Source organism: Oncorhynchus keta, chromosome 31 (genome assembly GCF_023373465.1).
Source record: "Oncorhynchus keta strain PuntledgeMale-10-30-2019 chromosome 31, Oket_V2, whole genome shotgun sequence".
In the NCBI taxonomy this organism is placed as follows: Eukaryota; Metazoa; Chordata; class Actinopteri; order Salmoniformes; family Salmonidae; genus Oncorhynchus; species Oncorhynchus keta.
The window spans coordinates 17101549-17122967 of NC_068451.1; the positions used below are offsets into that span (position 1 = coordinate 17101549).

Genomic DNA, 21419 nt, shown 5'->3' on the forward strand with positions numbered 1-21419 from the left:
CAGAGGGAGTTTCATCTCCTTATTCCCCGCGAACGAACGACTGCTAATCTTCACCCTCCGCTATAGCGTTTCCATTCCACTTCCTCCGACTCCAGACATATTTGCTCTCCCTTGCTGGCTGTGTCCCGTTAAGATTTAAACAGCAAACATAAAATACAGAAGATAACCTGTGCCGGCTTTGGAGAGACTTGACTCCCAACATTATTTTAAAGACCAGATCTGAGAGCTCCACCGCGTCAGTCGGGTGCGATTATCTTCTGTGATCCCTCTCCGACGCAACCAAAGTCATTCATCTGCCGATCCCTCCACCCTCCTCACCCCCTCCCTCACCCTCCCACCTCCCCCTATGCATAGGCAGGGCCCTAATCAGGTCTCCGTCGTGTGTCAGGATCTGTGGATGAGCAAGGCCTAAAGATGGGAACAGCTCTGTAAACATGGCCAGGCAGCAGGGAGCTTCCGTCTCCCCCACTACGTTCTGAATAAGCAAACATGGAAAGATTTAAGGATTTTGTCAGGCCCAACTTTGTAGTATAGGCTCAGGGTTCTTTTATATCCAGCGGTTTCCGGGGTGCTGCTGCCTGCCAATGGGATATTGTTCTTAGCTTATGAAGTGCTGCGTTTTGTTATAAACTGTGTGCTTTTGTCAATTGTATTACAATATGGAGCTTCTTAATTTTTATATATATCTATTTTTTTTTACACAATGGTCTCGTGCATTTTTTTCAAGAGAGATGGGCTGCCTTTGGTTTAACCCATGGAGGTTCTCTGTGTGTGTGTGTGTGTGTGTGTGTGTGTGTGTGTGTGTGTGTGTGTGTGTGTGTGTGTGTGTGTGTGTGTGTGTGTGTGTGTGTGTGTGTGTGTGTGTGTGTGTGTGTGTGTGTGTGTGTGTGTGTGTGTGTGTGTGTGTGTGTGTGTGTGTGTGTGTGTGCGTGCGTGTGTGTATTGTTTATGTTTTTATTGACATTTCTTTTGTTGTTGCCGACCTTTGTTTTCTCCCCCACTTAACCTAGATAAACACCATCAAATCTCTCATGGAATTCACATTGTTATACAGCCATATAAACGGAATGTCTTTCGAGCCCTCCATTGTCACAAGTCAACTTTCCCGTCGGAACTGATTAAGAACTATCATGACCAACCCAGTAAATCTGGACGTGGACGGTGTACTCCATAATAAACGGGCTGATATAATTGGCTCTATCAAATGGGCTGTATATTAACAACAGTCGGCTGTGCTCACCCCTGTCAGGATTCTATTATAGAGCTCCCTCCTCTTGTTTTGAAACAGCAGTAATTTAAAGACCCATCTTAATTGACTTATTTTTTCCGCATGCCTGTCGGAGCTTGTGCTGTGCATGCACAGAGTGCAATAAGGGTCTTGTTCCTTTATTGGGCCACACACAATGTACTGAGTTCAATTTTACCATTCATAATGAATGCAGTCTCGCCATTCAAATGCAGCCATAAGCACACAGCAGATAAGAATTTAATTAAATGTAGATTAAAACCAAACAGGAAAACACACTCGCTGATCATTTTTTATCACGTCCCCTGGTCATATCCCCCCCCTCATACTTTCCACTGACTTGTTCTTCCTTGGGCTACAGCTTTTCAGCCAAAAGTGGCCAAACACCTCACACATCTCACTGTGGCGCTGTGAGATTGTGTAAAATGCAAAACGAAGGGGCGGTCACACGATTAATCAGAAATCTCATGTCGGGGGAGGATTGGGGGTAAGGGGGTGAGGAGGAGAGACAGAGGTGGAGGGAAGGAATTAGTTGCCTCATCCCCAAATTTGCATCATTTTTTCCCAACGGACAATCCCAGCACTGTAGGCAAGGGGAATCATATCTCTCTTCACAGGAACGAACAATCACAATATTGCCACAATATTGAAATAAATGTCACCTTCACATCCTATCAAATTGTCCATACTTGCTAAACATGATGTTAGCTAGCTAGAGAGTAGTGCTTTGCAAGCATGCCTGATCAGTAAGAGCTAATATAGGTTTCATCCACAGCCTCTACAGACGACTAGGCTTCACACTGCATGGTCACCTCAGGCTCAAGTGTGTTTGTTTTAACTGCAGTGGGATATAGGAGAGCTGGAGAAGAGTCCGTTGAAAATGTAGAGAGACATACCATATTCTAAATATTATATTATAATATCATATTATACACATTATAAGGAATTCATAAAGGTTAACAAGTTAAAAAGCATTATTCCTAAGGAACTATAGTATCCTCTGTCCAATTACATACCATTAAATGAAATAGCATAAAAGATCACATCTTAACATGAGCTTCTATATTATTGTTTTGAAGTGTTACAGTTGTTGTCCTCTGTTTTTATAATTGTGAACTGGTATTTTCTCGGTTGGAATCTAATATGGAAAAATGATTTTATTTAATGTGTTCCAAATTCAGTGTATTTTTTCAAACCAAATTTTCAAGGATTCATTTTTATTCCTGTCATATGCAGATAATGTATTTAAATACTGGTCATTTCAATGCTTTATTATTTCATGAATAGTTCTGCAGGTGAACTTTTTGTTTTCTACACAAAACGAAAGTAATCACACAGCGTCTGGTGCGTTTTCATGTAACAGTAGGAGCATATTGTTCTTGCATCCATCTTCCCTCAAAGTTTTAAAAAGGTGTTGTCTCACAGATAGAGATATGCAGCGTGGATGTGTTGTACTGATTCTCATCAGGTTCAGGCTTGTTATTATCAGAGCCAGTCGCTTTTCATTTGAGTCTTTTCAACAAACACTTGAAAACTAAAACGATTCATAACATCTCACACTTTTCAGAGAGGAGAGGAAAGAAGTGGAAAATATTGAAGTGGAAAATTGTGGCTAATATAGTTTTAATTTAGCTTCAGAGCTTGAGTTATTCTCACACTTTAAAATGGAGTGTTTTGTTGAAACAGCAGCAGCAGCAGAGAGTGAGAGAGAGAGTGTGGCTGGTCTATTGGCTCAAACTGGCATTGGACAGTAGTGGCTCGGCCACCTCACTACTGCCATCCCTGCCACTACCGCTGCTGCCTGCCCGCCTGCCTGCCCGCCTGCTCGCCTGCCCGCCTGCCCGCCTGCCCGCCTGCCCGCCGTGCTGGTGGCGTATCTCAGTTCCACTCTATTACCCTCACGCAAGCGATTGGCCTTTTCTGTGGGGAAAAGAGCAATATCCTGTCGCAGTCTGTTTGATCAAGTGCTAAACCCTTGTGATCAATAGAGGGACAGATGTCGGCTCCAGATGGCTGCGTGGCGATACCTGGGGCAGTGAGGGGCCTTGCCAGGACGACAGAATGGCAACGAGGAAGGGCCAGCGGCTGCTGCTCCCATCGCACCAGCCACCGAGACCACAATGTGACAAACGCAATTAGGCCTTTTAGCTACAGATTATTTATTTCTCCTGCAAACTGACAGAAAATGTAATTAGCGCTTAGTTTAAGCAATATGTAGAATTACAGGGGTGCAGAGGCAGAGGGCATGTTAGGGTGGGATGGAGGGAGCCATGGTTGTGGTGGTGGTCGCCTGGACTCAGGAGGCTGTGCTGCCGTGTTGCTGTTTTCACTCTGTCTGTGTTCACTGTCTGTCTTTCTGTCTGTCACTGGGCTCTGTGAACAACAGCAGGCACAATCCCACTCTGTTTTTCTTTCAGAGGAGGTTGCACAGAAACCTTTGCAGCACACAGTATATGCTAGTTTGCTCATCAAGTTCATGTAGATCACAACTTTGGAAATTCCGGTTCCATTCTCACCCAGATCAGATAAAATGTCCCAACATTCCAAAATGGTTGATAGCCTAGGCAGGTGCATCTCTCATCTCCCCCTCTCATCGCTCTCTAAAAAAAACTGCTATCTCCAGAAGGCCCAAATAGACCTTTCCAAAAAGGAGAGTGGCCCATTTTAAACGGCGTTAGGGCATTTGCATTAGGGCTGGCGTCCATATACCAGGCAGGCCATGTGGTGCGTGGTGGCGCGGGGACAGAGCCATGTTGGAGTAGCTACTGAGGCGCTGCGTCCTTGTGTCTCTCTCCCAGTCCCTGGCCCTCCTTTTGGAGCTCCGCCGTTCACCTGCTCCCCTGCTCCCTCCCCCGAGTAGCATGATCGGAAGGGGGACGTGGGCCACCGGGCCACAGCTGGGGTTCTGGGACAGCTTTGCTTAGTTGGCTCTGCCCCGGGTGGTGGTGGTGTTGGTGGTGGTGCTCAACACAGCAGCGGCCTGTCACAGGGACCTCCACGTCCCATTAACACATAGCCTGGTCAGGACAGAGAGCCAGACCCAGGCCCCCAGCAGAGCCCCAGTAAACACATGTCATCTGGCCACAACCAGGACCCAGCCCGGGAAGAGGAGAGAACACAGCACAGTTAGACCTGGGAAACCTAGAGGACAAGGGTGTTTTTTTTGTTGTTGAATTTGATTTGGTAAATGGCATTAAAACAAAATGTTCAATGCGAACCCAGAGGATACCCCTTAAAGGTTTGAATGAAAACCCTTTCCAAAAGTGGTCCTCGTTGTGCACCACACTTTAAATGTGCTGATTGGAACATTTAGCCCAAGTCCGTAAGGGTTTTAGCATTGTTTCATGGAATTTGTAATGTTATTACCTAGAAATAAAATATAAAAGTGACACCCATGAGAATCTAAAATTCCTTTTGAAATGTGTTTAGTGTCCGTAGTGTAATGTTCAGAAAAAACTATTAAACTATACATTTCTGATCATGTATTATCAGAATTACAGAAAGTGTTTGTGTCATTATGAGATTGTTATATTCACTACATTTTTTAAATACATTTCACAGCAGTCTCTTATCATATTTGGCTCACATATTTGGCATTTATAATTTTGATATATATAACAATTTACTTTATATTGTTTATATCTCACTGCACCAATTCATTTCAATAAATACCATTTTTATATAAATTGTAATCAAACAAATGTAGCATTTAACATCTTTTCAATTCCCTTATAATTTCTCAGTTCTAATAGACCTATAAAAACTTGGCATATTCATTCACATTTTGATCTCTCTCTGTCCCTCTCTCTCTCTCTCTCTCTCTCTCTCTCTCTTTCTCTCTCTCTCTCTCTGTCCCTTTATTTATCTCTCTCTCTCTCTGTCCCTCTCTCTCTCTCTCTCTTTCTCTCTCTCTCTGTCCCTTTATTTATCTCTCTCTCTCTGCCCCCCTCTCTCTCGCTCTCTCCCTCTCTCTCTCTCTCTCTCTCTCTCTCTCTCTCTCTCTATGCTTTCTCTCTCTCTCTCTCGCTCTCTCTCTCTCTCTCTCTCTCTCTCTCTCTCTCTCTCTCTCTCTCTCTCTCTCTCTCTCTCTCTCTCTCTCTCTCTCTCTCTCTCTCTCTCTCTCTCTCTCTCTCTCTCTCTCTCTCTCTCTCTCTCTCTCTCTCTCTCTCTCTCTCTCTCTCTCTCTCTCTCTCTCTCTCTCAGTAATATTACCAGACAAACGGGCACTTGCCAATATCATTTTCACTGTGCAATGAAACAGATTCATGCGTCTCCAGAGATTTGCTAAAGAAATATCATTTAATTATAAAAGGAAGCATCTCATTTCTACACTGTGCAAAATCATTCACTCAATCAGATCATTGCTGGAAACTAGGAATTTTGAAACAGATTTTCTTTGTTCCAGAACTCAGAATGACAATATTGAATATATGTTAACTGAAATAATATGATTCTTCTGAGATGTGTTGTAGTTTAGTGTCTTTGTAGCTGGTATGAATGTGTACCAGTGGGATTCTGTATGACACTCTCCTGGGAACCCAGGTTTAATTTGTGGCCTCTGACCCCTGTGCCATTTGCTCAAGGCCATCCATGAGCTTTCAGTGTTGCCTATCATCTGCAAAACACTTGATGTTAAAATGAGTCTGTACACTGTAGTGTTATATATTTATATATTTATTATTTATTCAACCATGCTCATTTAAACGAGTGGTATTGTCAATAGAATACATTATTTTATGCCTCAAAACTGCTGCACAAAATTGACTCCTAGGCTATTAGTATTTTCACAAACGTGATGACTGGTACAACAGATCGATAACCGTCATAATACCTGAGATATGATGAATATCCTCATCATATACATTGTCTCAGAACAACTTGTTTTCACTGTAGAAACAGAGTAAATGAAGGTCATAAGAGTGCTTCCCATTCTATACCTTCTTGAACGTATGGACGGAGTCTGACATGCTGCCGTGTTTAGGGTGTCTATGCATCAACACGGGTAAACGGAGTTGCATTTTAGCATGAGAAGAGCGCCTTCTAGTGGTGGCCAGAATAACATCATCAGAGTGGGAGGCGGAGTGAGCAGAGAATAAGAGGATTGTTATAGTCCGCTAACTGCAGTTTATTCCACACCACACCCTGTAACAATAGGATTGTTTGACCCATTAGTGACTTTTCACATTCACTCTGCCATGGGAAGTCTCACTCAGCTCACACAGCACTCTGGCTGTTGTCTTAACCTGATGGTTTGACAGTCTGCTGCCATATCACCATCCTGTCTGTTCAGAAACACTATCAATATTTGCTGTTATTCATGAGAAGAGGAGTTTGTTTAGTTTTTCTGTAGGTATAGGCTGTTGTTAGTATGAGAATTGTCTTCTGTTAGTTCCATATATTCATAATGTAGACGTTGCACTGAATATGATTTATGTTTATGGTTTAGTGAATCATACTTGTGTGATTAGTAGCCTTGTGACGGAAACCTGAAGAATTGCGTTAGCTTCCTGAGATAATTTCTAGTCTTTAGCTCAACGGGCTAACACAGTCTAGGTTAATAGAACATTTAAACCACGAACAAGTTAACAAACATGGCAGGCAGGCAGCTACTTGATATTTGTAGGTGCCAGGAGGCTTTCCCTGGTTAGCCGTCCGTTAAACAACAGTCTGGGCTGATTTGGAGACAAGACCAGAGGTCTTTAATTACAAAAGCACTGAGCCCTCCGGCTTTACCACCATCACTTCACAAATGAGAGAGAGAGAGAGAGAGAGAGAGAGAGAGAGAGAGAGAGAGAGAGAGAGAGAGAGAGAGAGAGAGAGAGAGAGAGAGAGAGGGGGCAGAGAGAGAGAGATAAATAAAGGGAGAGAGAGAGAGAGAGAGAGAGAGAGAGAGAGAGAGAGAGAGAGAGAGAGAGGGGGGCAGAGAGAGATAAATAAAGGGACAGAGAGAGAGAGAAAGAAAGAGAGAGAGAGAGAGAGAGAGAGAGAGAGAGAGAGAGAGAGAGAGAGAGAGAGATAAATAAAGGGACAGAGAAAGAGAGAGAGAGAGAGAGAGAGAGAGAGAGAGAGAGAGAGAGAGAGAGAGAGAGGATAAGGGGCCTGAAATAATCAGGCCGTTTGCAAATCACCATCAAGCTCCTGGAAACAGCTCCTCAAGGAGAGAGACCACATGGTTACAGTGGCCTGTCTCAAAAGTGTGCTGCAAATCCATAGAATACAATGTGGTTACTGTATGTTTGCTGAAAGCCACCCTCAGCCCCATAATGTGCAGTGGGCCTGGCCTGTGTTGTAGACAGATGGGAGAGCTGATGTGCGTTACTATGCATTTTACAGCAAACTATTACAGAGTCGTGCTGTTTACACACAAACATTTGAATACCTGTCTGCAGGCCAGTTTAATTATGCAAACCCTTCTGTTATGTGTGTTGCTTTGTCGTCTCCTCCCAGTTCTCTCACTGCAACAAGGCTGGAGAGATGTGTTTGTGTTTTCATTAAGATACGGACAGTGGTGTGGTGCAGGCAGGAGCAAATGTATTCCATTCCTCATAACCTCGAGTATCTTATACTGTCTGTTCCTCCCCACCACGGTGGCCCATGTTCACATTTACACTAGCGTGGCAGGTAGCCTAGTGGTTAGCGCGTTGGGCCAATAATCGAAAGGTTGCTGGTTTGAATCCCCAAGCCAACTAGTTGAAAAATCTGCCGATGTTCCCTTGAGCAAGGCACTTAATACTAATTGCTCTGGATAAGAGTGTCTGCTGAATGTAAATGTATAGCCCTCAATGTCATTATTCCCCTCCAATCAGGGACTGATTTAGATCTGGGATATCAGGTGGGGTCCAATACATTATCAGGTAGAACAGAAAACCAGCAGGCTCTGGACCTCATAGGGTACAAATGGAACACTTCTGCTGTATAGGCTACTTTACTGTACATCCATTGTTATTTAAAGCTGAAGACATGTAAAATGACCTCTGATGTGTGACTTTGAAATCTCTGGAGTTTGTAGTTGGGGAGGAGGGACGAACAGTGCATGTGCCTTATTTCCCCATACGATCCATGACGTTTGATTTGTGAAAGTACTTACATATACGATGCACCCCCTCCCTCTCATCATTTTGTTTCTTGAATTCTGTCATATGTTCATCTTCAACTACATGTTCAAATACGGCATTCATCAAAGGGGAAGAGAAGGAATGGGTATTAGGCCAGCTGAGCCTCATTTGCCGGCCCAATGTAGAGCTGGGATTATTATATTGAGAGGGAGAGAGAGAGAGAGAGAGAGAGAGAGAGAGAGAGAGAGAGAGAGAGGAGAGAGAGAGAGAGAGAGAGAGAGAGAGAGAGATGGGGAGAGAGAGAGAGAGAGAGAGAGAGGGGGAGAGAGAGAGAGGGGGGAGAGAGAGAGAGAGAGAGGAGGAGAGAGAGGGGAGAGAGAGAGAGAGAGAGAGAGAGAGAGAGAGAGAGAGAGAGAGAGAGAGAGAGAGAGCGCAGAGAGAGAGAGAGAAAGAGAGAAAGAGAGAGAGAAAGAGAGAGAGGGGCAGAGAGAAAGAGGGGGAGAGGGAGAGAGAGGGAGGGGGAATGGAGAAAGCAAAGCAGTGTTTTTAATTATCTGGACTAGGTACAGGATGCGGTTTTTTGATTGTTTTAATGAAGCAGCTGGCCTATTGTCTCTCCTTAATTCCTCTATTGTTTTTAGAATATGTCATAGTTCTTTATTCTTTTATCAGGTGCTCTGCAGGAGGATTCAGCACAATAGCGTTCATTCCAACTGTATTGGCCGCTGCACAAAGCCAGGCAGGCAGCTCATTGCAGAGAGCTAGCTCGCTAACAGGCAAAACAGTGCAAATCACACAAGCTGCTACTTTTTAGCCTTTTCCCCAGTTTTACTTGTGGGCTGTGCACTTTCAAAATTGGCAAAAGCAGCCAGTATGATACAGATAAACTTTCAGTACAGTAAGAGGTGTTTGGCAATCCTTGTCATAGGAACCCAGAGGGATGCACATTTGTGTGTGTCAGTGCTGGCCTAGAACAAATCATTTGGTTCTCCATCAAGACCAAGCTTGGGAAGCAAGAACTGTGGTGTACAGTGATGCCCTGAGAGCAACATCTCAGTGGATCTCCAGTGGATCTCTGGGGATCTCCTGAGCTTCCATCTATGTGTATTTCTCAAATGCCACCATATTCCCCATTTAGAGCACTACTTGTGTCCACAGCACCATAGCTCTGGTCAAAATAGTGTGCTAATTTGGGACTAAGCCTCCACCTGAGTTTGGTGGTGGAGGTCTCCTCTGAGGCAGTAATGATTCAGTCACTATTCTGTGTTTTAGAACACCACCCCAGCATTCTCACAGATGACAGATGGGTGTCTGTAGTGTGGCTGGCTGAAGGAGTCACATTGCTGTGCATATTTCATAGGTGAATTGCATTGTAGGTTAGTACTAACAGTCATTAGCAATTAGCAGTGGAAGGCTTGCAGTAATTCAGAGCATCTTTAACTGAAATTGTTTTCAAAGACAGTGAAAATGTAAGTCTGTCGTGAGTTCAGTATCAGGGTGTTTTTCTCCATTCTCTTTGTTAACCGAGAACCTGAGAAGTGGAATCTCTACCAATTGAAACTTTTGATGGTGAGTAGTGACGATCTGCCCCCCACCTCCCCCTCCATGGTGGCTGCTCGCTGGCAGTTAGTACCTACCTTGATGGTAACGCTGTCTGACGGTAGTGGAGTTTTGTTACTTTAATTAGGAGATAAAAATTCAAAGGGCCTCTCCAGGCTGTGTGTGGTGAGAGAGAATCAAAACCAGCACTCAAGTGGAGGGACCTGAAGTGTGTCTCTCATCACGGGAGATTGGCTAGCAGATAGGCACTGTTCTTTAAAGGAGCTAGTGCTGCCTGCTGCCTGCCACTCACACACACGGATGCATACGCACACACACACACACACACTGAGCTTTCCTTGCACACAGAAATGGGACTATAAAAGATGGCATATTTTACTACAGCTTGCTTCACTCCTATGACACATTTGTAATAGTGTTTAATTTCAGTGCTGTTTGACATAAATGTCATGAAAAGTTTGGGAAATGTGTTAATGGGAATAGCGAGGTTATCAGAAGCGTCAGGTGGGAGATGGAATGCCGTGGAAGGTGTACCAGAGAGGAGTGATACATCCTCAGATTGGTGTGGAAGTTAGGCTTCATAACAATCATTCCATCATGTCATTTCATAGTAACTACAGCAGTTACTCTTCAGTTTTCCTCCCTGGGTTGGGGGAGCCTCACTTGAAAACCTCAACCCTGTCTACACTGACCATTAAAACCAGTGATTTCTACGTTTTGTGTAAACATTTGTAATCAGTGTCTCTCCAAAGTGTGGAGGATGGAACTATGAGTGGGGTGCAGTTAGTCTTCTGTTCTACCCTTCATACCTCTCCCCTCTCTTCTGCAACGCCCCTTATTCCCACAGCAGCTGGACTCAAATTACAGGTCCTCTCTCATCCTGACGCTGCTCTGTCGGAGTGTTTGCACATCTTTGAAAGCTAACAGAGTGCCCTAATTAATTGTCCAGCTTTTCTCTGAAACAATGTCCTAATTCTGCCATTTAGCGTGAGCGTATCATCGTTTGTTGTTATCGCTCCAGACAGATTTTTGTAAATAGTCATATTAAAACTTTAATCTCTTCAAAGGAAAATGAAGTGCAGCTGAAAAGCCTGTCATGTGCAGGAGATAAATATTATCTAAGCTAAAAACCTTCCTCTACCCCTTCCTCCCCTTCCGCTCTCTCATCCTAACTTAATGAAAATGTTCAGAAGATTTCACTGGGATGTTTCATCCCTAAACACAAACATCTAATAGTGTGTAGAGGATCTGTTTGAGGATATGCTATATTACTGAAGTATACAGTATAGCTCCAATGCAAAGACCTACTACAATTTACCCCACTGAGTATGACATTTCTTACTGATACTTTAACCAAAGTATGACATTGTGATTTCACACTTAAGTCATTATATAGTCATTATTATTAAGTCCTTATAATATTTCCCTCTGGATGGAATTCCATACCCTCTGAACTCCAGAGTTTGGAGTCACCTATAGGGTGAAACATCAATAATAATAATATAATACTGTCCCCAGTGGGAATTGAACCCATCTACTAAGCTACACAGGCTAACACTACCATGCTCTACCAACAGAGTCACACAGGATAAAATATTTTTCAGCATGTTCCCCTTCTGTCTGTTCCAGGTGGCCAGCTGTGGTGTACCACCACTAAGAACATCATGGGGGGCGAGGAGCTAGTGGCGTTCGCCGTGGACTTTGACTCCCGTCTACAGGCCATCAACCACATGTCTCTGAGCGAGGGGATGTACCCGGCTAGACTGCTGGACACCATCCAGCTCCTGCCTCAGCAGGCCGCCATGGCCTCCATTCTGCCCACCGCCATCGTCAACAGTGAGTTACAATACACTCCATGGCTAGTCTGTACTGTGGTCTCACCTAGGGCTGTGTTTGAAATGGACTCTATTCCCTATGTAGTCCACTACTTTAGGCCAAAACTTTAAGTAGTGCACTATAGGAAAGAGGGTGCAGACTCTGGACAAAGGTATTGCACTATATAGGGAATAGGGTGCCGTTTTGGACATAGCCCTAAATGTCTGTCCGTCCATCCGTCTATGGGCTGTAGATTAACCCAGATGAGTCTGTGTTAAGAGCGGTTGAGATAAGAGCTGTCGACCTTCTGTTTGGGTTCACATAAACACAGGCGAGCCTCCCACTAACCTGTTAATTGCAAAATACAAGCTTCATGCAAATAGTGCATTTGTTTACTTAATAAGGGCTATCTGGGTTCAGCTCGACAGGGAGGCTGCTCTGCTGCAGGCAGATGGTCCAGTGTTTCAGTTGCCCTTGAGAAAGGGCATCAACCTAGTGGTATCGACACAGTCCTATCACAGGCTTGGGTATTACAGGGTTTTTTCCTGGCTTTGGGTATCAAATCAGAGCTATAAAGAGAAAGAAACGTGTGTGTGTTGTATGTGCATACGTGTGCATGTTGTTGTGTGCGCACGAAACGTACACTGACGTTCTACCCTGACGTTGTACCCTGTGTTTTACCCTGACGTTGTACCCTGTGTTTTACCCTGACGTTGTACCCTGTGTTTTACCCTGACGTTGTACCCTGTGTTTTACCCTGACGTTGTACCCTGTGTTTTACCCTGACGTTGTACCCTGTGTTCTACCCTGACGTTGTACCCTGTGTTTTACCCTGACGTTGTACCCTGTGTTTTACCCTGACGTTGTACCCTGTGTTCTACCCTGACGTTGTACCCTGTGTTTTACCCTGACGTTGTACCCTGTGTTTTAACCTGACGTTGTACCCTGTGTTCTACCCTGACGTTGTACCCTGTGTTTTACCCTGACGTTGTACCCTGTGTTCAACCCTGACGTTGTACCCTGTGTTTTACCCTCTCTCTCCAGAGGACATCTTCCCATGTAAGGCGTGTGGGATCTGGTACCGCAGTGAGAGGAACCTGCAGGCCCACCTGATGTACTACTGCAGTGGCAGGCAGAGGGAGCCAGAGAGCCAAGGGGAGGAGAACGACAACGGACTCCACCAGACACCCAGCATCTGCCCCTTCCCACAGTGCAACAAGAGCTTCACCAGCGCCAGGGCCCTGGAAATGCACCTGAGCACGCACAGCGGTGAGTAGAGATGTCCTGCTAGTACTATTAGTATAGTAGTTGAACTTCTACTGTAGTAATACTAGTAAAGTAGCTTTCATTTAGTTGTAAGTATCTCACCATTGAGTGATGTTGACATGAGATGTGCTGATCATTAAAGGTAATCTGATGTATTATTTAATCCCGTTGAGAACAGTATACCTTTAATATTTGTCAGTCATTTTAGTATTCGGTTTTGTAATGAAAAGTATTGCTTGACATTAAGACACTGTCAGCTTCACATTAGTCAGGTAAAATAATTGGAAAAGTGAACTACTGCTCTTAGCCCCATAAATATACACATCCCCCTGTCAGCTTAAGCAGTTGACAGTTCAGCTTTCAGCCCAACCAAAAATCAGGGAGGTTGGCAGTAAGCTTGGCATAATGCATCAGGTTTTGATCGTAGCCGTAGTTAACGTTTAAGGCAGAGTGGGAAGGCGACGAAGAATCTCAACAGTGTCCTTTTATCTCCCTAACAGGTGTCAAAATGGAAGAGACACTCCCCCCTGGCACCAGCTTGAAATGCACAATCTGTAACTACACGGCGGATTCTCTTATTACGTTCCAACATCACATCCTCTCTCACCTGTCACAGGCCGCCTTCAGATGCAATCACTGCCATATCAGCTTTCAGAACCACAGGGAACTCTTGCAGCATCAGGACTTACACAGCCACCATGGCCACGGTGGTGGCAGCAAACTTCACAGGGAGAGCGACAGCGAGCACTCCCCCAGGGGGGCGGAGGAAGCCCTGCAGCAGGCGGCGGCCCGCGTCGAGCTGGCCAACCGGAAGGAAGCTCTCCAGAGTCCCAAAGGATCCCTCAGCAAGGACGCCACCATCGACAGCGAGCTGGAGAAGGCTGAGAAAAAGCCCATGCTGTCAGGGTTGAAGGGGGACGGTGGCCATCCGGGCAGTAAGGCCAGCTTCTCCTACACCCGGATCAAGTCTGAGCCCTCCAGCCCCCGCTTGGCCTCCTCTCCTGTTCAGCATAACATGGGCCCCACCTACCCCATGGGGCCCTTCCTGTCCCAGTTCGCTTTCTCCCAGGACATTTCTGTCGTCCCGCAGGCTTCTGAGATTCTGGCTAAAATGTCAGAGCTGGTGCACCGGAGGCTACGCCATGGAGGGAACACAGTCTACCCTCCGGTGATCTACAGCCCCCTCATACCCAAAGGGGCAACGTGTTTCGAATGCAATATCACCTTCAACAACCTGGAAAACTACCTGGTCCACAAAAAGCACTACTGTAACAGTCGTTGGCAGCACATGACCAAGTCGCCTGACTTTTCCAGCATCTCAGACAAGGCCGTGAGCCCCAACAGCGGCCACAGCTCAGTCAGTATGCTCACCGGATGCCACCCGTCTGAGGTCACCGACAGCCACCTGATGCAGTCGGCCTGTTTGTCAGTCAACTCTCAGAGTGTTCTGGACATGATCAATGCAGGCGGGGCAGTGAAAGGCCCAGGCCCAGAGAAGGAGCTCCCAGGGGCAGGTGAAGAAGGTCTCCACCACCCCGACCGGCGTAGAGGAGAGGCCGAACGGGAAGCAGCAGGCGGTGGAGGGGAAGAGCCCTACCAACACGCCTCTGGTGGAGACTGATGTCAACGACCCCAACCAGACTTCCTGTGCGGCCTGCAATATCACCTTTAGCCGCCACGAGACCTACATGGTCCACAAGCAGTACTATTGTGCTACGCGTCACGACCCCCCCATGAAACGCATGTCCGCCAACAAGGTTCCCTCCATGCAGAGGACCATGAGGACCCGCAAGCGCAGAAAGATGTACGAGATGTGTCTCCCAGACCAGGACCCGAGAGGACCCTCCATTGGGCAGCCAGGGTTCCTGGGGGTCCCTCCTATGGCGAACCCCTGTACCTCCCAGGAGGCGGTGGAGAGCCTGGCCGACCGCTTTCACCCTCGCTGTGACGTCTTCCCAGGGATGGTCCCCAAACACCTGGAGGCTTCCCTCACCGTCACCAAGTCTATCATGGCCCCCAACAGTAATGCCACTATGGACCAGCAGGAGCTGGACGCACCCATCGATCTCAGCAAAAAGTGCTCGCCAATCCCCAATGACAAGACATCGCCAAACTCCCCCAAAAGACTGTTAGACTATCACGAATGTACAGTGTGCAAGATCAGTTTTAACAAAGTGGAGAACTACCTTGCGCATAAACAAAACTTTTGCCCTGTGACAACAGCCACAGCCTCCCAGCAGCACGGTGGTGAGACCATGTTCCCAGACGTGGTGAAGAGTGAAGGCAGTAATCCTGATGACGCCTACGATAAGAGCCCATGTGAGAAGAACGGCAATGATAAAATGATTGTGCAGAATGGGGGTGGAATGTTCCCCCCTCACATGGGCCCAGTGCCGGGGCTCAAGCCCTTCAGCGAGGCTCAGCTCATCCCGACTAAAGACGAGAACATGTTTCTGCCCCACTGCCTTTATCCCGGCGCAATAAAGAAGATGAAAGGTGCCGAGCAAATATCGCCCTACTTCGGGATAAAGCCGACCGATTACGTGGCCGGCGGGCTGGTCATGCAGGGCGAGAGAGAGGTGAGCAGCGAGCAGGAGCAGAGCACTAATGGAGGGGGACCAGAGACGGGGAGAGAGCAGCCTGCTGCCAACGGCTGCCCACTCCCCAGCAAAGAGCCACTGCCCCTGCTGCCCAAAAACAGGGGCATGGTGATAGTCAACGGCGGTCACAAGCCAGAGGAGCGCTCGGGATCGGGGCCCGTCCCACCCAACCAGGATAACCAATCCCACAATCCCCAGCAGCAAGACGGCCACCCCTCACCCACGTGGGGCGCGGAGAACCCGTCCGACTCCAACGAGAACGTGTCACCCGCGTCCAAGTCTCCGACCGAGGAGACGGTGCCCACGGTGACAAAGGGTGTGAATGGGTCTTCCCAGGCTCCTGGCAGCGGGAAGTACTGCCGCCTCTGTGACATCCAATTCAACAACCTATCAAACTTTATTACCCATAAGAAGTTTTACTGTTCGTCACATGCTGCGGAGCATGTGAAATGAACTAGTTCCTGTTTAGTTTTCCTGTCCCTTCCCACTCCCCTTTTTTCTGTTTGGGTACACTGTCGTGTCTGGAATAATGGATCACTCACGCAGTTCTAAACACTGCTTGTGGACAATCAAAAGAGGCTTCTTCTTTCATCATTTTAACACCTCATTGCAAATCATTGGTTAAAAAAGAAAAAAAAAAAATGAATCCAGAGTAATATTGGTGCCACTTTCACATTTATTTATTTTACAATCAGTATTAATAGTAGTGATCTTAATTTAAAATTCAAATGAAATTTATATCAGAGTTGTTTGTAACGTTATTGTATAGTCATTCTTGTGTAGCACACATATTGTTTACACTGTAATGTAGGCTCAATGAAACGATAGAATACAAAATGAGATGCATTTTAGACACAAAATAGCTACTGAAGCACTTGTCTATTCTTATTTGCTGTAACAGTTTTTGTATATGCCTAAATGTCATTTGCAGCTTTGCTATTCATGACTCGGATTCTTGGCCTTAACCCTTCGGTGGGATAGCCAGGTACAATCCAGCTGCATCTTCTGTTTTGGCATACACTTGGCTTAGCATACGTATGTGGCTGTGTCCCTGTCTCTTTTCTTCAATTCAGACGTGGATGTTTTCAGGAGGATGGCAACATTCTTGTACAGTACTCATATTTCTGTTTGCTGAACTACACTTTGGTCTCCCTTTCTAGAATTTGCTGTCGATGCAATACTTTGTAAATGAGGGAACATTACTGAAAGCAGTATTATGAGGGGGACTGCATATATGAGGGAAAAAAACATTGTACAAGAATTACATTTATTGCTGTTGATGATGGACAAGCTGGGTTGGGAAGTTGGTTGACGGGGGATAGTGATGTAAAATAATCATTCCATTGTCCTAATTATGGGAGAAAAAAAAGTTTCTTAAAAAACGTTGTTGCTATGCATGTATATGGATGGAATAAAGTTCCAGAACTGTTGGAAATAATTTTTATTTTGATGTGGTGTCATAATTAAACTTAAATCCTCAGGATAATCCATTGATGTTTGGTCTTTTCTTTCAAAGCTACAACACAGTATCATTGTAGTGGATGTGTAGATTAGATTGCACTGTTTGCTCTGAGTGCTCTGTTCAAGCCACATCACGGAAATTCAGCTTTACAGTGTGAATCAAATTTAAAGTCAATGTTCCCGCTTTAGAGACTGCATTCACGGTAAACACTGCATGTGTCGGCTCAATCGGAAATTCCCTTTACATCGTCACCTTTACATTCTATCATGGGATCTGTAACGCTGCAGCTTTACAGACTGAATTACATCCCAGAAAGATAGAGTTAACAGACACAAATTCAGAAGAATTTATTATTTATTTACAAACATTAAGGCAAAACTGTCTGATATTTCTACTTGTAATAAAGTATACAAATAATAAATCAATCGATTGAAACCGGTTTCATTTGTGCACATATATACTTGACATGTGTTCCTGTCAAAAATCATCACTGGAAAAAAACTAAACATGGAATCTCTGACATATGACTTCATCTTCCAGTTGTGAGTGTAGTTGAGAGATTTGGCAGCAGAATCAGTGTGTCACTGGCACAGAATTTGAACCTTGAAATTAGAGCAATAGAACTAGATGTCTTCTATAGATCTCTATGGTCATTGGCTCTGCTGTTTGGACTGCCGTTGGGACACCAGCTTCCACAGGTGTTTGCTAACAACAGACGGCCTCTTGTAGATCATCCTGCGGTCCCCTCCTTTAACATGGATCTGGTTGGCCGAAGGGTAAGTCTGCTCCAGTAACGTCTTCTGAAGCTGGGCCACCACCTGATGTGGAAGCACATATAGTCAGTCAATGTTCATTTGAGTTAGAGTTTGAGGGCCCTGCGAGAAACAGTCAATATGCATTATCCCAATTCCATCCATCCCCTTTCTCCCGAAGTGTGCACTGTGCAGTAGTGCCGTCCCCTGAACTAGTGCAGGCGTTGGCTAAGACGGCAGCAATGAGTGGAGCATCACCTCGAGCTCCTACAAAACATTGCAGGTTTCTACTTTTTCTAAAAATGTTCTTACTCAGTTTGTTTTGTGCATTACTTCATACCCCCCAGGTAGAACTATTGGAATATGAATCGCTTGGTAGTCACACCATCCACCCGACTTTCTCAAATTCCCAAAGACGGCGGAACAATGGTGTACGTTCTTCGGTGAGGTGCCGGGTTGCCTGGGAGTCCTACCGGAGAGCAGGAAATAAGACACAGATGGAGAGGCAGATGTGGGAGGATCTTAGTGAGATTGAGACGCTGGGTGACCCGTCCTCCATTAACAAGCATACTACTCTCCAATGTTCAACCATTAGTGGATAAACTTGATGAACTTAGTGCAAGGATCTCCGCCCAGAGGGACAGCAGATTCTGCAACATACTCTGTTTTTCTGAGACCCGACTTTCCTCCCACATACGAACAGATTATATACAACCAGCGTGTTTGACAGTTCATCAAGCGGATAGGAAGAGGGCTCTGTTGAGCAAGAACAAAGGCAGAGGGCTCTGTCTAGCAAGAACAAAGGCAGAGGGCTCTCTCTAGCAAGAACAAAGGCAGAGGGCTCTGTCTAGCAAGAACAAAGGCAGAGGGCTCTCTCTAGCAAGAACAAAGGCAGAGGGCTCTCTCTAGCAAGAACAAAGGCAGAGGGCTCTCTCTAGCAAGGACAAAGGCAGAGGGCTCTCTCTAGCAAGGACAAAGGCAGAGGGCTCTCTCTAGCAAGAACAAAGGCAGAGGGATCTCTCTAGCAAGAACAAAGGCAGAGGGATCTCTCTAGCAAGGACAAAGGCAGAGGGATCTCTCTAGCAAGGACAAAGGCAGAGGGCTCTCTCTAGCAAGAACAAAGGCAGAGGGCTCTCTCTAGCAAGAACAAAGGCAGAGGGATCTCTCTAGCAAGAACAAAGGCAGAGGGATCTCTCTAGCAAGAACAAAGGCAGAGGGATCTCTCTAGCAAGAACAAAGGCAGAGGGCTCTCTCTAGCAAGAACAAAGGCAGAGGGATCTCTCTAGCAAGAACAAAGGCAGAGGGATCTCTCTAGCAAGAACAAAGGCAGAGGGCTCTCTCTAGCAAGAACAAAGGCAGAGGGCTCTCTCTAGCAAGAACAAAGGCCGAGGGCTCTCTCTAGCAAGAACAAAGGCAGATGGCTCTGCTTTATGATCAATAACAAGTAGTGCGACAAGGAACACTTCCAGAAACTTGCGAGCTTCTGCACTCACGACTTGGAATACTTGGTCAAATGTCACCCTTTTTACCTTCCGAGAGTTTTCAGGGATTATCGCTACTTTTGTGTACATCCCGCCCTAAACTCACACCAAAAAAGCTCTCAAAGATCCTCAAAGACCGAGTACCCGGAGGAAGCGTTCATTGTCGTGGAGAACTTTAACAAAAGTAATTTGAGAACCGTGCTTCCGAATTACTATTAACACGGGTATAAGGCCATCTCCTGTCCTCCTTTCGGCAAATCTGACCATGACTCCATTTTGCTCTTCCCCATCTACAAACAAAGAGTCAAGAGGAAAGTTCCAGTGGTCAGGTCTGTACACTGCTGGTCTGACCAATCAGAATCCATGCTTCAAGACTGTTTTGATCACATGGACTGGAATATTTTCCAATGCTGTTCAGCTCGGCCTTCAATACCATAGCGCCCCCTGAGCTCACAGCCCTGGGACTTACGTCCTCACTATGCAACTGGGTCCTGGACTTCCTGACGGGCCGCCCCAGGTGGTGAAGGTATGCAACATTACCTCCTCCACACTGATCCTCAACACGGGGGACCCACAAGGGTGCATCTTATTAGTCTCCTCCTGTACTCCCTGTATACCCAAGACTGCATGGCCTCACAGTTCCAACTCCATTATCAAGTTTGCTGATGACACGATAGTAGTAGGCCTGATTACCAACCATGACAAGAAGCCATACAGAGAGGAGGTAGGCACACTGACGGTGTGGTGCCAGGTGAACAACCCCTCCCTCAACGTCAGCAAAACAAAAGAGGTGATGATTGTGGACTTCAGGAGGAACCAAGCTGGGCACGCCCCCATTCTCATCAACGGTCCCATCAAGGAACCTTAGCCACCCGAGTGACGAATCAGACGAGGGCATTACAGGAGCTTCATGGCTAAAACAAACAGACTGGCCAATAGCTTCTAGCCTCAGACCATCAGGCTGCTGAATAGCCACCACTAGTCAGCTACCTGCTACCTTGAAAGTTCTATGATTTTTTCAACCCTACCCATTGAGTACACACTTCAGGGTGAAGATTAAGAAATGAAATTTGGCCAGCCACTAGACAGACTAATAGAGGGGGGAAAGTTGTACACTACTCACTTGGTTTAGAGCAGTAGGGATTTGCTCATCAAAATAATCCCCAATAATCACACTCACAGAAGTCCTACTGGAGAGGGGTTTGAATTTGGAGATTTCCCTGAAAAATTATCAAAACATTACATACAAATCTCAAAATAAGTTTGCTTTTACACTTGTAAATTCTGGATATACTGTAGAGCATATCCAAAATGATTGTGTGATGACAGCTTGATGTTACATTCACATGTACTGTATGTTCGTCTCACCTGACTTGAGAAGCACTTTCATTCAGGAAAAAATGTTCATCTACAGCACTGCTCTGGTGGGCAGGGTTACTGAGGAGGTACTTCTGAGAACACAAAGACATATGATAACATTGGACCGTGGCCTGAAAGTAAGTGTGTGTGTGTATGCATTATAACATTCACTTGTCTCTCTCCAACCCTTTCTCTTTCCCTACAATTTAAGCAAAATGACTCACTTGATGTCCTTAACGCCTTGGTAACTGTAGTATTCAAAAGCTGAAATAAAGTCCATCTCTGTTGCTATCAAAAAGTGGGTTCCAGGAAATAGAACCAATATTTTTTCTCCCTCCCTCCCTCCCTCCCTCCCTCCCTCCCTCCCTCCCAAGGAATGATCATTACTCTACCACTAGCTCCATCCCGTGGCTATGTTAGAGATTGTTCTCCAACACAAAAAGGTTGAACCATCACACCCGGACATCTCCTCCTGCCCAATAACAGAATAGGGAATTTCATTTCTGGTGTCAGCAGGTATATTGAGGCACATTAAACTCACACATTCAAATGCATTGTTTAAAAATAAGACATTGAGAACATACGAGCTGTTGACCTGACCCCAGATATGTTAATTTGGTCTTTATGATGGACATCAGCGATATTTCAGTCAGACTCACCTGTCTCTGTATGAGGTCTTCAGCAATGTTGTCCCCCATGATGGCTGGCTTTAGCAGCCCCAGAATGATGAGGATGCGGCTGATGCCTGTGGCAGCTGAGAATTGCATAGCTTGGAGGGATGGCACCAGCTGACTGTACCTACAGACACAGAACACAACAACAT

The 21419-nt window shown here is 45.7% G+C and overlaps 2 protein-coding genes across 2 annotated transcripts in view; one reads left to right on the top strand and one right to left on the bottom strand.

Annotated features, from left to right (window-relative positions):
• LOC118364074 (zinc finger protein ZFPM2) overlaps positions 1–17028 on the top strand; it is a 177714-nt gene extending 160686 nt beyond the window's left edge. Inside the window, 4 exon segments of the mRNA XM_052489767.1 lie at positions 11491–11697; positions 12721–12945; positions 13443–14446; positions 14448–17028. Of these exon segments, the coding sequence (XP_052345727.1) occupies positions 11491–11697; positions 12721–12945; positions 13443–14446; positions 14448–15995 (2984 nt within the window). The 3' untranslated portion in view covers positions 15996–17028.
• A 312-nt stretch (positions 17029–17340) lies between these two features.
• The window catches only part of si:dkey-122a22.2 (uncharacterized), a 23731-nt gene continuing 19652 nt past the window's right edge, over positions 17341–21419 (bottom strand). The window contains exons 8-11 of the mRNA XM_035746212.2: positions 21256–21394; positions 20606–20688; positions 20361–20457; positions 17341–17822 (exon numbers count right to left, since the gene is read on the bottom strand). Coding sequence (XP_035602105.2) covers positions 17655–17822; positions 20361–20457; positions 20606–20688; positions 21256–21394 — 487 coding nt within the window. The 3' untranslated portion in view covers positions 17341–17654. The remainder of the gene's footprint in view (positions 17823–20360; positions 20458–20605; positions 20689–21255; positions 21395–21419) is intronic.